Below are 20,204 nucleotides of genomic sequence, written 5' to 3'. Positions count from 1 at the left end.
CATCCAGGATCCTCTGGAGCTGAGACGCCACCACCCGCTCAATCACTTTGACCAGAAATGGGAGGTTCAAGACTGGCCAATAATTATCCAACATAGAGGGGTCCAGAAAGGGCTTTTTCAGGAGGGGTTGAACCACTGCTTGCTTTAATGCTAGAGGCATCACCCCCTGCCTCAAAGATGAATTTACTACCCTCTCTGTCCACTCGGCCAGTTGCTCCTAGGCAGATCTAACCAGCCATGCTGGGCACCGATCCAGCGGGCAGGTAGATGGCCTCACACTCCAAAGGATCCTGTCCACATCCTCAGGTTCTACAAGCTGAAAAAGAATCCCACAAAACAGGATTGACAGGTGCCAAGGGGACATCACTAGACATTGTCAACATGGAGTCCAAGTCGTGGCGAATCCGAGCGATTTTATCCGCAAAGTGCCTGGCAAAGGTGTTACAGTGGACCTCCGTGTGGTCCTCCTGATCCACTGATGGGGTCTGATGGAGGAGACCCCACACCACACGGAACAGTTCCGCTGGCTGGCTATATGCGGACGCGATAGTGGCAGAGAAGAAGTGCTTCGCTGCCACTATCGCCACAGAGTAGGCCCTGTAGTACGCCCTAGCCTGTATCCGTTCGGATCTGTCACGGGTTTTCCTCCCGTGCTCAAGATGCCTACCCTGCCGCTTCATCATTTGAAGCTCCTTGGTAAACCAAGGAGCCACTTTGACTCTGCTGGCTGGGAGGCTCCGCTCAGGAGTAATCTCATCCACAGCCCTGGCCATCTCTGTGTTCCAGAGATCAACCAGAGCCTCAGATGAGGCCTTAGCAGCAGGAAAATCCCCCAGAGCCCTCAGGAAACCATTCGGATCCATCATTCTATGGGGGCAAACCATACAATAATGTCCTCTGCCTCTGCCGAGACAGGAGGCCGCAACAAGTCTAAAGCTTACCAGGAAGTGATCTGTCCATGACAATGGAGTGATGTTGATCTCCTCCACATCCAGATCACCATCCCTTTGCCCAAACAAAAACACCAGGTGTAGCATGTGTCCAGCCTCATGGGTTGGGGTAGAGATATTTTGTGACAGGCCCATGGTTGCCATAGTGGCCATGAAAGCCTGAGCTGCACCTACCTCTGGGGCCTCGGCGTGCACACTGAAGTCCCCCAACGCCAATAGGTGGGGGGCCTCCAATCCAACATCCGAGATCAACCCAGTCAGCTCAGGCAGGGAGACTGTTGGGTAGCAAGGTGGACGGTACACCAACAGAATCCCAATCCTGTCCCACCCTTCCAACAAGACATATAGATGCTCAAACCCAGTGAATTGCCGGACAGGGCTCCTGGCAAGGGAGATGGAATCCCGATAGACTAACGCAACCCCCCCTCCCTGTCCCTGCAGTCATGGCTGCTGCACTACCCAGAAACCTGGAGGACAAAGCTGGGAAAGATTCACCCCTCCCACTTGACTGATCTGGCATTTAAGAGCAGCAGTTTCAGACCCAGGGTACTACTGCCAAGGCCCCCAGTCGTCAGAGAGCTGGAGGGAAGGCTGGAAAGAGGGACGATCTGTCTACGACCCTGGAACAGCCAGCCCTCGCCCCACCACCATATCTTCCATGGCCCATCACTCTGTTGATGGTGGCACTATTCCCCTCCCCATAGCTCCCCTCAGAAGATAAGCACATAACTTACCAGTGAGGCCCGCACTAAAAGCCACTATAACAATGCACCTGCTCAGATTAAAAATTTGACACTAGAAAAAGTCCACACTCACAGTTAAAAGCCAGAAATTTGGAGGGGGGGAGTGAGGAAAAGCCCTAGTCTGCAGGGTCCAACAACCCACTCCCAAACCACCTCCCTTGTTCAATCCAGTCCCGATAGCAGTGCACCACATGATTCCCCACCCCTCTCTCACAGAGGTGCAATCTCACCCACCTTCCGGCTCCCCTCTCTCACAGGGGTAGCCCTACTCCTCTCTTACTCCTGCATCAGGACTTGAATATAAGACAAGGGAGGAGGGGGCACCAACCTATAACATTCCCCGAAAGGTGCAGACCAGGCCAAGAACAGGGCAACGTTGGACGCAAGTAATAGAATCCTAGTTGCGCCCACCGTGGTTCTTCAACCAGGCTGCTATAGTGTCTCTTACTGTCGCCTAAGATGTTATTCGATCATCCCCAGCAAACGGTCACATAGGAGGAGGGGAGATATTACTGCTGTTCTACTCAGCACTGGACAGCTTGCAGTTCCACTTTCAAACTTAATGCTAACCCCATGTCTTCTAACATCCCCTCACCGATGCCTCACACTTGTGCAGCTATACACAAGGGGAAAGGATGTCGGGCTGTCACTGCTGATCTGGAGCATTAAGCGGTCTGAGTTCGCAGTCCACAGCAATGAATCTTCCAGGCTCCTAGGTCTCAATCCACTAGGTGAAGAGCCAGGAGCAAGGAGCCCTTCATGTGAAGGGAAAGAGCAATGGGGCCTTCTGAGCTGCAGCTGCTGCTTTCCAGCACAGGTGTTCCCAAGAAGAACACCTTTTTAGAATGACAATCTGCCAGGACCCACCAGAAAATGGTCATTAACCTAAAAGTGATGTCATAGATGGAAATGACATCATCAAGCAGGAAAATTTTTAACACCCCCATATGGCAAAAATCAAATCAATTAATTAAGGGCGCAATCCTAACCCCTTTTGTCAGTGCTTTCCACATGCCAGTGGGACATGTGCTGCATCCTGCAATTGGGTGCCACTCGTGGAGCCCTCCTCAAAGTAAGGGAATGTTTGTTCCCTTACCTCAGAGCTGCATTGCCCTTATGTCAGTGCTGGAAAGCACTGACATAAGGGGTTAGGATGAAAGGCTCTATGTAAATGTAAGGCTTACAGTAAATAAACTTTATTTAAAATAAAGAAGGACCCTTCCAAGCAGTTGCTGTTTTAAAAAAAATTCCCAAAGGCTCCAATCCTACCCATACTTACCCAAGAGTAAGCCCCATTGACTATCATTGTTAAAAGCATATACAGTCTGCTAAAAATACAGAAATTTGCTCACAACCCACCTAGTGGGTCCTGACCCACAATTTGAGAAATACTGATTGTAGTATATAGGAGCAGTGCAACAGACATTTCAGAGCTTGAGGCGAAAAATTAAATGCATCCAACTAAGTAGCTTAAAATGTAATGGAAAACTAAATAATTGTCAATTGCATTCTTTTAACTGTATCCCAACACCTGAAGTTTGTGGTGGGCTACCTACGCTACAGAATGGTAAGACTGGCCTTGCTACAGCGTGAAATCTAGATAAAACTGACCCAAGATATGGTCTATTGCTTTCTTCATACACAACCTTCTTGGAAGTCTCAGGCCTGTCTGTGGGAACAGTCACCAAAAATTCTTTTTACAGATTTACTATATTATGCATGTGTTGGGGAAACACACCAGGTTTACTGTTTGGATGGCCTGAGCTGTCAATCAGGTCTCATCAAATGAACTACAACAAATCAAAGTGCTTGCAATGTCAGGCAGAGCTACCATTTCAGTGACAGCTCACCCTCCAGACACAGAAGAATGCACTGGGAACCTTTACTTCTTCTATTAGCTACACAGCACTGTTCCTCACAAAAGAAAACCCAAGGCGTTAATTAGATGGTTTCAAGAAATGGGGCTGTCATAACAGCCGGGATGCGTTTCTAATTTCTACACTGTCATCCAAACGTGAGCCAAGAAAGGTAAGACTCACACACACACCCCCACGCCCACCCCTCAATGAGCCTTGTCAAAAACAAAATGAAAATATCTGCCTTGGAAGTCTTCTGGCAATGCCTGCAGCTCCCAATCATTTCCCTGCAGGGTATATAAATAGCAAGCAAAGCAGACATGGTTTAAGAAAAAAAAAAACACAAATGTGATCACTCGTTTTTCAACTGCAAAACCATTGATTCTTCTTCCATTCGTTCCTAAGCAGCCACTCCTTCAGTCTTGTGTCTTTCACCGACTCCTGTCATTTTGATAATTCACAGCCCAATCCAATCCACACTTTCCTGGGAGTAAGCCTCACTGACTCAAATGGGACTGACTTCTGTGTAGGCATGCATAGGATTGGGCTGTTAGTCATTCTAGAAATACCAGTACCTCTGTCTAGCTGGTACTGTGCTTGAGAACCCAATCCTGAGCTGGGCCAGCTCCTGCGGTGACCTCCTGAGGCGATGCTGGGTGTCGCAAATGAGCCCAGTACCGGCTGGATGCCACCTGGAGCAAGATAAGAGTTCCAGAAGGCAGTGAGGGGGGCGGGAGCTCTGTCAGCGCAGACTTGAGAAGCCCGTTGTAGGGCTTGGGGCTTTCCCCGGGGGAAGGGGACAAAGGCACTGCTGCCTTTAGGATTGGGCTGTAAGAGCCCAACCCTATCCAATTTTCCAGCTTTGATGCAGCCATACCAACAGGGCATGCACAGTATCCTGCAGTCATGGAGGTCTCCTCAAGGTAAGAGAACATTTGTTCCCTTACCAAATGTTCCCTTACCGTGGGGCTGCATTGTGGCTGTATTGGCATTGGAAAATTGGACAGGATTGGGCCCAAGTTGCATATGATTAGTGATATTACCTAGGTATGTTTAGTATTCCTAGCCACTATGTATTTCTCCTTTCAAAACAGTCCTTCTCAAATAAATTCCCCAAACAGTCCTTCCTAAATATTCCTTCCTTCCTAAATATTTATTCATACAAATATCATGTGCACCAGATAAGGTAAGATACAGTTCTCTTTTGCTCAGGTGAGCACCATTTTGGGTGGAGTTGTGAAAAATTGTTCTCAGCTTACTGAAACTCCTCTGCTTTCCTTGACAATCCTTCAATCGGTCTTTCAGGCACAAATCTCCAAATACATCTTAAAATTTTGCTTCAGGGGAAACTGAGTGGCTTCTCCAATCCCCAGATCTCCTCCACTCTGCCCACTTGGTGGGGAGTTTCTTCATGAAACTCAGTCTTCCCATACAGTGCTGATGAAAGTGTTGTTGATGGGTCACTGAGGCCCACATCTGATCAGGGGCTCAATGCCAACATCTGGAGACTCTTGACATACTGTTCCTTCCCACTATTTTCACTGCCCATTTAACTATCCTTTCTGAGTGAGCAAGCAGAGGCTGGAGTGAGAAGGAACAGTGGTACATGTTGAGCTCAGAGAAGGCAAGCAACAGTAGCATACCTGGGGGGGTCAAGGTGGACAAATGCCCTGGGCGCCCGGCTGTGGAAGGGGTGGCGCAACGCCGCCATCCACCCCTCATGGTGCCCCCTGCGCCACTCAGGGTCTTTTGCCCAGAGGTGTTCTAAGGGTCAAGAAAGCAGCACACACCCTCCCCGATGCTCAGAAGGCCTTGTAAAGGCCTCAGAGGTCCAAAAAACATCACTCCTGGTTTTACGGAAGAAACCAGAAGTGACATTTTCATGCCCTTAGAAGGCCTTCTGAGGGCTTGGGAAGCTTCCCCGATGTCCAGTTTCCTCTGTTTTCCCTGGTTTCCGGTTCTCTCAGTGATGTTTTTCAGCCCCTCAAGGCCTTTAAAAGGTTTTTGGAGGGTCAGAAACGATGTATGAGGCCTTCCTGGGCCTCCAGAAGGGAGGCAGGGAGTGGCAGCCTGATGGTGGGGAGCGTGGCGGCTGGGCCAGTGAGGGGAGTGACAGCTTGCAGTTGAGGCCCCGGCAGTACCAGGATTACCACTGGCAAGCAAAGGGGAGAACCTGGTAATGAAAAGGAGGGGGTGAGGCCATTTAGAAAAGATAACCCATTGAAGACAACTCACCTAAGCCCCTCCCCTGCCTAAACCTGAAGCCAGCACTAGCACACATGCTTATTTTCTATATATAAAATGATGCTGGAGCTTACTTCTGCAGGAAACACCTTCCTGTGACCTTTTCCATCTGTACCCTGCATGGGAGTCACTCTTAGTTACTGCATGTTGAGAAATGCACTCTGCACACATTTTGTGTTTAAAATATCCAAATTACACACACACACACACACACACACACACACGCACACACACGTTTTGGTGTTTACTTTCCAGTAATTAATAGATTACTCTTCCAAAATGCAATCATACTGTGAAATAATACTGTGGCTGCATCTGCTGACACCTATATAAACTACCTAGTACACTTTTAAAGTGCTTAAAATTAATAAAAATGACAATTGTGGAATAAAAACACATAACACCATTTCCTGCCTTTTTCATTTTTTTCCAAATCACAAAATCTGAAAAAAACACACATTTCAAACACTCCTAGTCATCAGTCATCACCTATTCCGACTTCTTTTGTTCCACAGTTAAGCTGTGGAGTCAATGAAAGCACATCAGAGCTAAACCCTAGGAAGCCCTGGCACAAATCAAGCCTTCTTGTGCTTAAAATTGGAGGACTGGGGGAGAAAAGGTTTTGGGTTTTATCTTTGGGTGGGTTAAGATGAAACATTTATGTGTTTTTTTACTGTTTATTTATGCATTCAACAAACAATATATTTTCACGAATGTATTTCCTCGCAGGCATGTCCCCAAAGTATCACATGGCAAGAAACTGCTGCAGAATACTAGGGGATGTTCAAACTGGTATTTGCATTTGGAAAGGAAAGTTGCCACATGCCTGTCAAAATAACTTGAATTTCAAATAGGGATTATTCACACAACTAACAACTTTGGGGCCAACTTACAGAACACAATTTACCTTCTCCTTCAAAACACAGATTATCCAATGTTTTCAAATACATACGTCTCAGACCATTTGCCAAGTAAATAAAAGCAACAGTATTTGTCTGGTGCTCAGAATACACACCCAGATGGATGTTCACACAGTTCCTGCTACAATATGTTGAAATTTTGTTGCCCCAGCAAATGAGTTTACAAAATGGGTATAAACTACTGACTGCTGTGCTAGTAAAACATTCCGAAAACATATAAGAACATCCTGATCTTATACGGATACACTCATGCAAATGTCCTTGATTGAGGTGAAATGTCTTTTCTCAACAGACAAACATTGGAAGGGAATAAAAAGGGGGGCGCTTGAAAGCTGGGCCGATCAAGTTCTTTCATTTTCTTTCTTTACTGCTGTGCAATCAGCAGATGAAAATGTCACAGGAGACTCATAACAAGCAATGAGTAAATTAGAGGCCAATTTCCTTCTCCAAAAATTATTTTCTAAGAGGGGAAAAAGACAGTACCTTGGCAACTGCAAGAGGAGACAAGTGTATTTTTCTTTGGCTGACAGTTAAAGGCTAATTAGACTGACAAATCTTCTTGTGCCGTACTCCATCACAAACCATATAAGGAAGAAAAGCGCTTCCAGAATGGTACCTTTTGGAAAGGCGTTAATCAAGTCTCTATTATCCTTACCCTAAACAAAAATATGCCCAGTGAAGTGTGCAAGGCTGAGAGCTGGAGAGGTACTAGTCCTAATCTCAACTGGATCAGTGAGAGGCTCCTTGGCTCCAGGACCCTGCAGTATCTGCGGGTCTGGCATCCATGGATTTGACTCACCATGGATGCCGGCAGATACTGGGGTTCACATTTAAAGCACTTTAAAAACAAAAAAATCACATTTCCTACCTTTGCACTGCTAAACCACACTGTCTCCCAGCCTCGAGAGCTATTTTTAGTCCTGAAAGCCCCAGGTTGCGCAGAGATTCCTTTCTCCTCCCAGCTCTGCCCCAGAATGTATTGTATATAGTCCCTTACCTGAGGAGACTGCCACATTTTGGGCATCACTGTACTGGCAGGGGGTAAGAATAGGATTGGGCAGTAAATGTCAGGAAAGAAAATCAAATCTAAAAGTTACTGCTTTGTGTCAAACCTCAGCTCTGGCCACTAAGGACGATCTTGGGTCTATTACTTACAGCCCAATCCTATGTTTCCCTAGCACCCAGGGTTAGAGTGGCATCAAAATGGTGACCACTGTATCCTATGGGGTAGGGAAGAAGTACCGGGTACCCTAAGGATAAGGGAGCAAATGTTCCCTTACCCTGTGCAAGACCCAGGAGGCCCCAATGGGTCTCCTTGGATTTGTGCCAGCTATTGAGCTGGAGCAGAACCGAGGAGACCTGTGTTGGGTTTCCCAGCTTGAGAGGGGGGTCAGGATATGGCGGCAAAGTCTGCCACCATCTCTGCCCCCTCCCAGGCTCACTCCTCCCCTGCCTCTGCCCAGTTTTACCTCCTTTCTGCTCTCTCCCCCAAAAAGCCTTGCTGCTGACCAGTGGCCATCCTTACCACTGGGAGCTCTCAGCAGCCACCTTTGGGTGTTGAGGCCCAGCGCTGACTGACACTGGACTCAGTGCTGCTGGCGCGTCAGTACCGCTGGTGCAAAATGCCTTATGGCAATTTTTGTGACAGCCTGGTCAGCAGCACTGGCAGAGCACCAACGCCGTGGCCCATAGGACTGGGCCCTTACTCAGGCAAATTTCAAGGTCCTCAAGGCTACAGTTCAGAAGCAAGGCTTCCACCATGAACATTCCTTAAAGGTATAACAGACATCTCTGTGGGAAGTGAGACACCCGTAGCCCAGGCCATCTAGGACATTCCACAGCTAAAAATAAAAGCGTTCAAAGGTAGCCCGTGTGCCTTTGTGTTCTACACATAGCAGTGAGGCAAAGTGGAATTCCCAAAGAGGATATTGTTAATATGAGAGAAGCTGGTGTGTCAAGGCCCTGAGGTCTGTGAGAGTAATTTAATACAACACATGTCGTTTCAGACCGGGGCTTGACTACAGAGCAAACGCATGTGTGAGGAGGTCAAAGCAGTACTCTCACTCAGGGGCAGCAAGCAGTTCTGTTAGACAGATGCAAAAGTGCTTCACAAAACGCTGTGGAGCAAACAAGAAATCCCAAGGAGGCAAAAGGATTTTTTAACCACACTGGTTTTGACCTGCGCAAGTCTATGCGGACTTTTCAGTGACAAAGAACTCTGCAGAAAAGGCAGCCACTTAAATTGTAGCTACATGTACAACTCAAGTTCCACATTTCTATCCACTTAATGTAAACAGCAGTCTAATCACAATAATTCACATTACAATCGACAATCAACCATTTGCAATGCAATAGACATTCCTTCCATCCATCATGTTGCGTTTACGCTTCTAGATTTCTCCTAGAGAATCAAGGGAGTTCTATTTTTAAAAAACGATTTCCAAAATTTCAATTAATTACAAATCCTATATGCATGGTCCTGGGAGAAAACTCTATTGAATACAATGGGGATTCTAAGCAGACATGTGTAGGATAGCGCTCTCTCTCTCTCTGTATATATTAAAGTATCGGTTTTTAGGTATAGGAAGAGTAGAGCCTGAACTAAACTGGGTGGTGAGGGGATAGGATCCAGAGTGCACCATTGCCACTGGATCCATTCCGTCTTGCCTCCACCCTTCCCCCAGTTCCTCCCCCTCAACACCTAGTTTCTCATGCAGTCTCCCCTTTCCCCGCCCACCCCTGCTAACTTACTGGGGGGCCCAATCCTATCCAACTTTTCAGCACCGGTGCAGCCAAAATGCAGCCCCAAGGTAAGGGAACAAACATCTTGAGAAGGCCTCTGTGACTGCCTTTCCACCACAGGATGCAGCGCATGCCCCATTGGCACAGCTGCACTGGCACCAGAAAATTGGATAAGATTGGGCCCTGGGTCTGGTCATTGTGGCAGAGTTTGCAAGGAGAGTTATGGCGCTGCTGCCTCTTGTAGCAATGCACTGGCAGAATGGCCACCAATTGTGTGCTGTCATAATGCACTCTGCCCAGCAGCCCTCCATACTTTCCTGGGAGTAAGTTCCATTGCCTTGGTAGGACTTAATTCTGAGTAGACATGCATAAAATCATCAGAACTTAAGAAGAGCTCTGCTGGATCAGGTCAAAGGCCCATCTAGTCCAGCTTCCTGTATCTCACAGTGGCCCACCGGATGCTGCAGTGAGCACACAAGACAACAAGATACCCATATTCTATTGCCATTCCCTTGCATCTGTCATTCAGAAATAGGATTGGACTATAAATTCCTTGAAAGATTTTGTCATATCTCAGAACAGGAATCTGAAGATGTTCACACATCTGATGGATTGAATTTGACATATTGATCATAAAAGTGGAAATATTCATTTGAACTATACTGGTTTTCCTAATTAGGATGTTGGGCATTCATATCTAAACCCAGAGATAAGCTATCAAAATAGGGATGTGACTTTCCTAAAGTGATAAATACTTGTGTAGCACCAATAGCAAATATTGTGATACATCTTTGGGAGCTAAGCTATCTAGAAAACTGGAAAAAAAATTACTGGTAAACATTACAAAAATCCCACTATTTATTAATTGACAAATTAGAATTTAACCCGTCTTACAGCCATCCTGTTTAGGTACCAATATGGTACTACAAAAACATAAAATAAAAATTATACTAAAAACATGAAAAACTAAAACACAAGGAAGCATTCAATGTGTAAATACAGGCATCCCCCTGTATATGCGGGGTATGCACACACACACACACACACCCGCACGCAGAAATGGAAACCATGAATACATAAACTGTGAATACAGGGGAACCCTATCTCCGTGCTCCCGCACAAGCTCACACACCAATTAATGCTGTTTAGATGCTTACCAGGACAAAGTGCTTCTTTCTTTTACAGGACACTATAAGTATGCAAGCTTACAGCGTTAAGCAGGAAGTTAACTGCTTCCTGTTAACATTCGATCTAGTGTCTTCAAGCATTCTGGCTGCCTACATGCACTATAAGCTTGCATGCTTATAGCGTCCTGTAAAAGGAAGAGATGCTTTGCCCCAGTATGCATCTAAACAATGTTAATGGGTGTGAGGAGCATGGTGGAAGCTCCTGGATCAGCTGATAACTGAATCCACAGGTACTGGATCCGCAGATATGGGGGACACCTGTATAACTTGGGGGAAGGAGTAAGAAATAATGTCTCCACCCTGCTTAGACACACACTGCAGAAGGTGTCATTCTAATAAAAAGACAGAATACCAGTGACAGAATACCACTACGCACATTTACCACTGCTTAGAGCATATGTCTCTTCAGTGGGGCAGAATTTGCCGTCACAGATAACCACAGATGCAGAAATGTTACGTGGGCATTGGAAACCACTCAACTCAACCACCTACTAACCAATATGACACAGCTTAAGCAGACAGAGTCCAACAACTCTGCCAAGTGAATGGAAGGAAGGTAGGATAATCTTACACTGTAACAGCAATAAACCGACCTGCTCTTGAGACAGAGGTGCTCTTGTAATGGAGGTGCATATTGACTTTTATCTTCCTTTCAGTGGGAAGAGTGAAGTGTCAAGAGTTATTGCTTTAATAACGGCCAAGATGAGACTATTTGTTTGTGATGTGGGTGCATTCAGGAAATCATTGCTCTAACTGTGTTTTTAAGAGGCTAGTCTACACTTTATTAAATCACCCTGCTGCTTTTCCCAAGACACAATGGCTTCAATGGGCTAAGCAAACAGGCATGTCCATTAGACCAAGAAGCTTCTGAGAAATGTCTGGGTGGGACTGTTTCCCAAACTAGGGTCAAGTGATGCTCAGAGAAATGCTGATAAAGAGAGATGCATCAGCTGGAATGGGGCTCAATACATTATTACATATTCCAAACAACACGTGAACTAAGGATAAACTCTGGCTCATAGTTCTTTTTTTCTAGACCATGTAGGAACAGTGTTCTAAATAAGACCATAGAGGAGGGATTCCTAATGCTTCACAGTTATTAACAATCTAAATGAGATGTGGCTGATTTTATGCTAAGCCTTTATATAATGCACCATGATTTGAAGCTATTAATTTTCACTGAATCACAGCCACCTGGGCTTTCAGGATGCAAAAAGAACAACCACGAGAAAAGAAGCAAGATAGCAGTATGTATTTTAAGGCAACTAAGGGGGCACATTTTCAGTGACTTTGGAAACCCTAATTATGACCTGACATCCCTCTGCCTTACTGATATGTCAGTGTTAAGATTGGTTTCGCTGGAACTAACATGGCTGCAGAAGTCCACAAATAAGATCACAGATTGGTTGAAAGTTTGTTAACACATGCTTCAGAAAGGAAGATAAGCCTATATTTTGGGAAAGCGCAGTGCAATTAGGTTGTATAATTAGAAATAAATCACATAACCAGTGACAGGACCGCATGATTCTCTATCACACTAGAATAAAAAACTTTAAAGCTTTGAAACACTTACAAACATAGGAAGCCCACTGTGGAATAACCACTAGTCTACCTGTTCAACTCGGTATAGATAACAAAGTAGATCAGGTGATTAATAATTATTTAGCGAAAGAATCTCATTTGTACATTTATACTCAGACATATCATAGCATGCTGCAGTCACTATTGCTTCATCAAAGTAATCATATTTGATACATAGGTTATTTCCATTTGTAGTAATTTCAAAGTTATCTTGAGAATTTGTGTAGACTTTAAAAGACTTGATGAAGCTGTTACCGGGGGGGGGGGGGACTTCTATGCCAATGAGTGTCAGCACATATTTCAAAGACATCTGATTGAATCCTGACCCTTGGATTTTGAAAGCAAGTATCTGACAATTTCTTCTTCAGTGTTAGTTAACTGAAAGCAGAGATGAAGAACAGCTAACACCAAAATTCTCTCTGTTAAAGATATTGTTAATAAAGTAATTCATCAGAGGGGTGAAACCTTCCATGACTCCTATTAGATTTTTGGAAATCTACCAGTTGTGTTTCCATTTCCATAAAATTTCAGGCATTTACATGGTTCAAATTCTGTTCTTCACATTCCTACAATGGTTAGCAACTTCAAGCAGGGTTTCAACAGTACCACAGAATCACATCGAGCACTGCTGCATATACAGGAATAATTCAAACACTCTTGCCAAATTTGAGAGATTAAATATTGATTGGAATTTTATCTTCTGAATGCCATACGCCATTCACATGTAAAAAGAACAAGGCCTGAAAACATATTTAAGAAAACAAAAGCCAATTATGTTTGGCTCAAATGACTCACCTGAATGGTGGGCGTGGAACGGTTTTTTCGGGTTGTAGTGGTTGCCATTGTAGTGGTAGTCTCCATGACTGTTGTAGACATCTCTGGTGGCATGGAGGTTGTGGGTGCTGTTCCTAAGATGGATGGCACTTCTCCAACTAGCCGGACACTTCCATTGATCTTGATGTTGGCGTTGTTCTCTGCCGCCATGTTCAGCACTTTCAAGCCATTGTAATAGAGACCGGAAAGCTGGCCTTGGAAGAGACGCCCTCTGTCTTTTCCTCCAATGGCTATTTGCGCCTGGGTGTTGAAGATCGTTAACTGTCGTCCTAAGTGAAGGGGGGTGAATAACATTATTGCCAGGAATATTTCGCTTTAAAAAAAAAACCCTTTTATGCTGAGTCCTGGCTGAAATGGACTGAAGAGCAGAGCAAGTCTCCTGATGGTGGCAGTGGTGATGTCAATTATGGTGGTGATTGAATGGCAGAAATGTAGTACCATAAATAGCTGACTTGATGAGTTACAAATCATGGTAAGCCTGAACGACAAAGCAGTGGATCCAGATCTTCTTAGCCTTGCTCTCATAAACAAATTCAAGAGAAATATCACCCAATCTTTGATCTCATTCCAAATTTAAGAGCCAACTCTTTATAAATAAAATATTGCTTTGAAGATTTGGAAAAGTTTAATCACAAACAGATCACCAAAATCTCCCTATGTTTTTGCTCACTCCAGAACAGAGAAAACCTGGATCCTTGAATGGACTGAGCAGAGATTCAGACCTGTCTTATGAATGGGCGAACAAGGAAGAAACACAGATATGGTTTAAGAATAAACAGATAAGAAACACAGTGGTGAAAATATAGATGGTTTACAGCTTATTATAGCTATGGCTAAGGAGGCGGAGGATAAATAAAATTTGAATTTAAAGCTATATAGCATTTGGATTGTACTTGCTGTGGAAGAGAAAATATATTTCAATACTTAATTAAGGTACACAAACAACTGTATGATCTTGGGTCTAGCTGTCATGGCTGACCTGTGTCTGGCCTGTAAACTTCAAACAGTGTGTGGGGGAAGGGGGAGAAGTGCAATATGATTGACTGCTCCTCCATACAAAACATTTTCCTTCGCATTATAAAAAACTAAATGTCAGGGAGAAAGGTTCTCATCTAGCTTTCTCTCTGCTGTATTATAATTTTTTTTAATGAAGGAGCATTCTCCTATGCCCCCACCTGCTGTTTGAAGTAGTAGTGTCCAGACACTGAGATGTAGCCTTTGGTCAGCAACTAGTACTGGTAGGTCACTCAGAGGATGGTAGGTTGTAGCCTTACCACAGATCCAAAAGTGGATTGCCAGCAAGTGCAGTTATGTCACTCCCACACACCTTTCAGAGTGGGTGTGGGACAGGCAGACAGAATGCCCTAGAAGGGCAGATTTGGGTTGAGGACCACCAGTTGTTGATTCCTACCTAAAGAAAATTAGTTCAGAAAATTAGTGATATGAAATGAAGAGAATTGAGTTCCTTGAGAACTCAGAAGTGTGTTGCCTGACACTATTTAAAGGAAGGAAGGTAACACATTTCTAGTCAGAATAGATCCCAGAAATATTTGTGAATTCCCTTTCCATGTACAATCAATGGTGAGTTCACACAGTTACTTTAAGGGACGTTGCAAACCAATGGCAGGCATTTCCCCTTCCATCTTGTTCCTCTCCCATCATTGTTAGGCAATTTGCCAGAAGTGATGAGGAACTGTGATCCATGACAATAGCATTTTCACACATTCAGATAATCAAATGGCAGTGACAACTTTCCCACGATATGTGATCTCACCCTAGATTTATTTTATATACTCTGCCAGTATGAGTTGTTAGAATTTACTAAATGCAATGATCTGCTTAAGCAAAGAACCATACTGTTCAAATGACAGAAGGCAAAGCGCCATTAATTTGTATTCGGTTCATTCAATCCAGTTCTTCCCCACTTGTCCACATGGATGCCCCTCTCTTCCCCAACCTTCTCCACTGCACACTCACCACTTTCCTTCTCTAGTCCACCCTGATAAGCACCAAATGCCACCATGTAGTAGGTTAGATCTTAAATCCCACAGCCCATCCCCTCATAGTCAGTGGTTCAAACAGATCAAAATAGGAGGGGGAGCTCACCAATTTTGGTCGTCGTGGCGGGTCTCGAAGTCAAATGGTGATGCGATGTTGCATCATCTAATGGTGACAGGATGGATCATGGGGAAGAGAATGGGGACAAGAGAAGAAATGTATCTGAAAGGAATTCCTATTCCCCAAGGAGGAACCTAGCTAACCAAGTTGATGTATATGCAAAATGCTTAGAACTGAGAGTGCAGGGTGCACATCCCCTAGAATTCCCCACTACTATTTCCATAGACTACTATTTCCTAGACTTGACCAAGATGGAGAAGTGTGCAGATGTAAAACAACAAATAAAAAAGAATGAAAGGGTTGAGATAGTCTTCCCTTGGAAAGCAATGAAACCTCATTTTTGAAATCTCTTCTACTTTTCCATTTCTCCTTGCATGTATCTCTTTCTTTCCTCAAGGAGCAGATCCGTACATGCAGTTCTGGTGATGATACATTGCGGCTATCTGCGTATGGGATAATGGCAATTTTTGAAGGACTCAATTTTTATATATATATATAAGAATAATTGCTCTAGTGGTAATCTCCAGCTCTTTTATCAGCCATTATAAGCTAGTAGAGATGATTGTAATAACACAGCTCTGTCATAGCAATTTCTTTCAAGTAATGGCATGAAAGCTGCAGTTATCGCATGAAAAACTATGATGGGTTCTCATTAAAATTGGCCAGACAATTCCATTCACAGATGTTCTCTTTTCCATTATTATTCCATTTTATCCCTTCAGAATTGAATTTCTGGATTCTGTCCCAGCGCACTCTTATGGGGTGGCATCACCTGGGGGGGGGAATGACGTGTGAAGTACCCACTTCATAGCCAGGTTGTACTCAAAATGGAGGTGAGCATGCCTTTCCCATGAATAAGAATGCTTCCTTCCTTGGACTTTGCCCAGAATTGATAAAGAATTCTACATGATCATATTGCAGCTTTCCAATCTGAGGTGTGCCCCAACCCATCTGAATCTGAAAATTCCTGAGGATAATAAGCTTTTTCCTGTAGAAAAGGGAGCAATGCTATTCCCAGGCCAGTTTGGAGAAGCTGTCTGGCTCAGAGCATTGAAGTCCCTGAAATAGTCCAAACTAACAACTGAGGTTGTTCAGTCAACCTGTATAAATTTTTCTCCAGTTCTGCTGACAGTGGATAGTGGACAGGGATGCTGACAAAAAGACAAAGAAGGGTGGCCATACAAATTGCAGGGCCAAGTGCTTCTTGTTCACATACCCCCTGCGCACTAGTGTATCTGTGGGGGGGGGGGTCAGGGAGGCAAATGCCCTGGGGTGCCTCCTGAAAGGGGGCAGCACTGCAATCTCCACCTTCCACCACTCATTTTTTTATTTTATTTAAAGTCCCTTTACAGGGCCTTAGAAGGACTTTTAAGGCCCTAAAAAGTCTAAAAAAAATCACTTCCAGTTTTAGGCAAAAATGGACGTGAAGTTTATAGGCCTTAAAATGTCACTTCTGGTTTCTGGCAAAAACTGGAAGTGACGTTTTTAGGCCTGGGCTGCGGCATTTTGTCTCAGGTGGCACAGGGGCCAGGATCGCAATTGCCTCTGAGCTCTTTGCCTTTTTCCCCTGTGGAGTACAAAATCCAAATCAAGAAGCAGTCATATGCCATTTGCAAACACATGAGTTGATTCTGTACCAACCAGCTCATAATCTGGTTTCATCACTACCAGAGACTAGGCAAATGGCTTGCGTAATTGTTCCAGTCCCCTCACACACCCCTCTTCCCTCAATAGACTACAAGCTGGCTTGGGCTTCAACACTGCTCAGAGGACAAAGGCTGTGGAATTCCTCATGTGAGATAAAGGTAGGCGCAGAGTTGCCGGATTCCATTCAATACAGAACTTGGGTTCCATTTACGTCTCTGAGGAAGGCAACCTGCCTATTTAGTGCATATATTATAGTATGTGCACTCTACTATACTGAGCTCCTCAGAGATTGGACCATATGTATTCTGATGTATATAGTTATGTAGACTACAGTGGTGAAGGAAAACTGCACTTGATGTAGTGTTCCTGTCAGAAGTCATACTGCAAGTAGTGTATGGCTACTCTGAAGATGTGGGAGACGTGGAATGCTATAGAAATATACGGACTGGTGCAGACTGGTCCGGACTGGTCCGTATTTGTTCCCACCCTAGAGCACTTTTGTTTTCAAAGCTAGGGAGCAGGCAGAACTGAGTGCGGATAGAGAATGGATAGAATACTTTTCCTATAGAGAATTCCTTCAACTTGTTTGGCATGAAGTCCATAGAGTTTGCAAAGAAGAGACTGATGACTACAGGAAAATGAGAGGAGAGCTTCTGTTGGTTTGCATTGTTTTAATATGTTAGATACACCGACCCTAGGATGTTGACTCAGAAAATGTGTGAAGTATCTTGCATTTTCCTCTTGAGTAATGAGTTCTTCCAGTTCAGGAGCTGAAGACGAGGCATGCAAGACACACTGCACAGCTACATCCTAGAACACTGCACCGATACTCTGTGATACTGTGTTATCACCACACTGATACCGCACTGTGTGTTTGCTAAAAGGACAATCGCTTGTCTCTAGGGAGACCTACTCTTCGCATAAAGCTCAAGCGAGAGGCATTGTTGCCTGAATGATCAAGTGGAAAACAATGGGTAAAAAAGAAAGAGGAATGTAGAGAGGGAACATGCATAGCCGAAATGTCACGTCAGACCTCTGTCTCTTCAGGCACCTAATTTGGCAAATCTCATTCTGGCAAAGTATACCGTATATTTGCAAAGCCACCCTTCATTTCAGAGATCCCATTGAGGGATCAAATGCTAATCAGTGTGATTAAGGGAACTGAAGTTATGTGGCTTGTGAGTCCTTCCTTAAATGGATTGTGGCAATTGGCACAGCTCACAAACAGAGCAAACAGGGATTGTGGATGTTTTTGTCAAGTCTAACTATTAATTTTTCCCCCCAAAGTTTTGATTTTGTTAAGAATCCACAAATGTCTGTATAGCTATTGACAAAATCTCAGGGCAGATTTGAAATGAGTGGGCATCAGAGCACACACTGCACTAGTGAAGGTGTTAATCTGGTTCATAATGCTCAGCTGGATTTTGGATTTAAGCCTACAAGCTTTTATTCTGGGTAAGCAGCTTTCTTTCTAAATCTCCCAAATGTGGAATACTAGCACTAGGGGCTGACTGATGGAAAGGGTGTATGGGTGTCAACCTTTGATTCCAGCAACAACCAACACAAGGTCCAAGCTATTCCCTGTCTTAGAATACACTACCTCTTCCCACATACGTTCACATACACACAAATACATGTTTAGAATTACTGAACCACTTACCGTGTTCTTTCGAGTGAAGAACACACAGTAAGATCATACTAAGATACCAAAATGGTGCAAAGCGGGGCATTTGCTAGGTGCTGAGTCTTATTGGCACTACAAAGAACATTAAGCAGCCATTAACTGGTCACTCCTCTGCTACCCACATTATTTCATGGCTACTTTGCAGAGTTTGTGTCACCATCTATTGCACCCTAATACTTTCTGTTGTCTGGAGAAAGGGAAAGCATGCCTGAGCATGCAGACTGTTGATAGCAATTGAAGTGCATGTGTAGTCCATGCAATACTCAAAGTCTGAGATTGCTGCTTACTTTCTGCCCCAAAATTTCCAATGCAACTTACAGTGGGCGATCATCCATTTTTCCTATATAAAATCATGCACACTGCAGTCCTATATGTGCATGCTCAGATTGTAATCCCTCCCCCACTGCAAGGCAGGACTTTCCTTGCCTGGCACCTCCCTGCACAAAGACATCCAGGAAGGAACGGCACCTGATTGGTACTACGGGATCAGGGTAATGGTAGCATCTTGAGTGTGCAAGCCCCAAATTTGGCATTCTGTTTGCAGGAGGTGTCAAGTTCCTGCTTGCCCATGCTTAAGGAAAAGTCTGAGAGCAGCTGGTCACTGGGTAGAAATTTTTTCTTTCTATGTGACTGGTTGTGGGTGGGAAGTTTGTTTTTTCACCTACCCCAGATCATCATAAGAACATAAGAACAGCCCCACTGGATCAGGCCATAGGCCCATCTAGTCCAGCTTCCTGTATCTCACAGCGGCCCACCAAATGCCCCAGGGAGCACACCAGATAACAAGAGACCTCATCCTGGTGCTCTCCCCTACATCTGGCATTCTGACTTAACCCATTCCTAAAATCAGGAGGTTGCGCATACACATCATGGCTTGTACCCCATAATGGATTTTTCCTCCAGAAACTTGTCCAATCCCCTTTTAAAGGCGTCTAGGCCATCCTTGAGGTGGGGTGTCTTTAGCCAGGTTGGTCATGGCTGTCAGGTATAGTATGGAACAGGGAGCACGATTAGGAATCTGGTGAATATTCTAGGATATGCAGGAGTGAGAAGAACCACAACTGGTCTCAAGAGACCATGTGACTTGGGGATGCAGGCTGGTGATTTCTCGGACTTCAATTGCAAATTCCAATTCAAAGATTGTCAGGCTTGGGATGGGCTGATTGACCCCCTTTTGGGTTGATGGAGAAAACCTAGGGTTGGCAAGAGGTGACTTCAGCTCGCAAAGCCTAGGTTTTTCCCACCAACCCCTGAAAGGGGATCAATCAGCAACAGTGCTAACGCCCAAAGAAGAAGTGAAATATACAGGCATGTACATCTTATACTATGGGGTATGGTAACTATATTGAGACAGGAACCACTGCAGGATATAATCAGTTGGATATTGTAATGAATGAACAAGGCCCATTTCATGCCAAAGTTGACCTTGACTCAGGTTGATTTGTGGGGAATTTATGAAGGGATATTTATGGAGAGGGGGATAATACTGTGTTATTTTACAACCACTCAAGTGCGCACAGGATAACGATTATAATAATAAGCATTTGTATAGTGCTTTTTTTGAGAGTGCAAAGTGCTTTACATAGATTTTGTTGGTGTAATTTTTCATTATGTTGACACCTCTGAGAGGCAAGTAGTGTTAATGCCACGTTGCAGAAAGGGAGCTGAGATGGAAAAGGAGTACCTTGCCTAAGGCCA

The 20,204-nt window shown here is 44.4% G+C and overlaps 1 protein-coding gene across 13 annotated transcripts in view; it reads right to left on the bottom strand.

Moving 5' to 3' along the window:
• NRXN3 (neurexin 3) overlaps positions 1–20,204 on the bottom strand; it is a 1,424,661-nt gene that overhangs the window by 141,630 nt on the left and 1,262,827 nt on the right. For 9 of the 13 annotated variants that reach the window (XM_066627903.1, XM_066627913.1, XM_066627922.1 and 6 more), the window contains one exon: positions 13,039–13,326. In XM_066627903.1, coding sequence (XP_066484000.1) covers positions 13,039–13,326 — 288 coding nt within the window. Of the gene's footprint in view, positions 1–4,227; positions 4,231–13,018; positions 13,327–20,204 lie in introns of all 13 variants that reach the window. The other 4 variants (XM_066627886.1, XM_066627867.1, XM_066627878.1 and 1 more) reach the window with 1 other exon arrangement.

Source organism: Tiliqua scincoides, chromosome 1 (assembly GCF_035046505.1).
Source record: "Tiliqua scincoides isolate rTilSci1 chromosome 1, rTilSci1.hap2, whole genome shotgun sequence".
NCBI lineage: Eukaryota > Metazoa > Chordata > Lepidosauria > Squamata > Scincidae > Tiliqua > Tiliqua scincoides.
The sequence above is the reverse complement of the archived record's forward strand: the minus strand, read 5'-3'. Positions and strand labels throughout refer to the sequence as shown.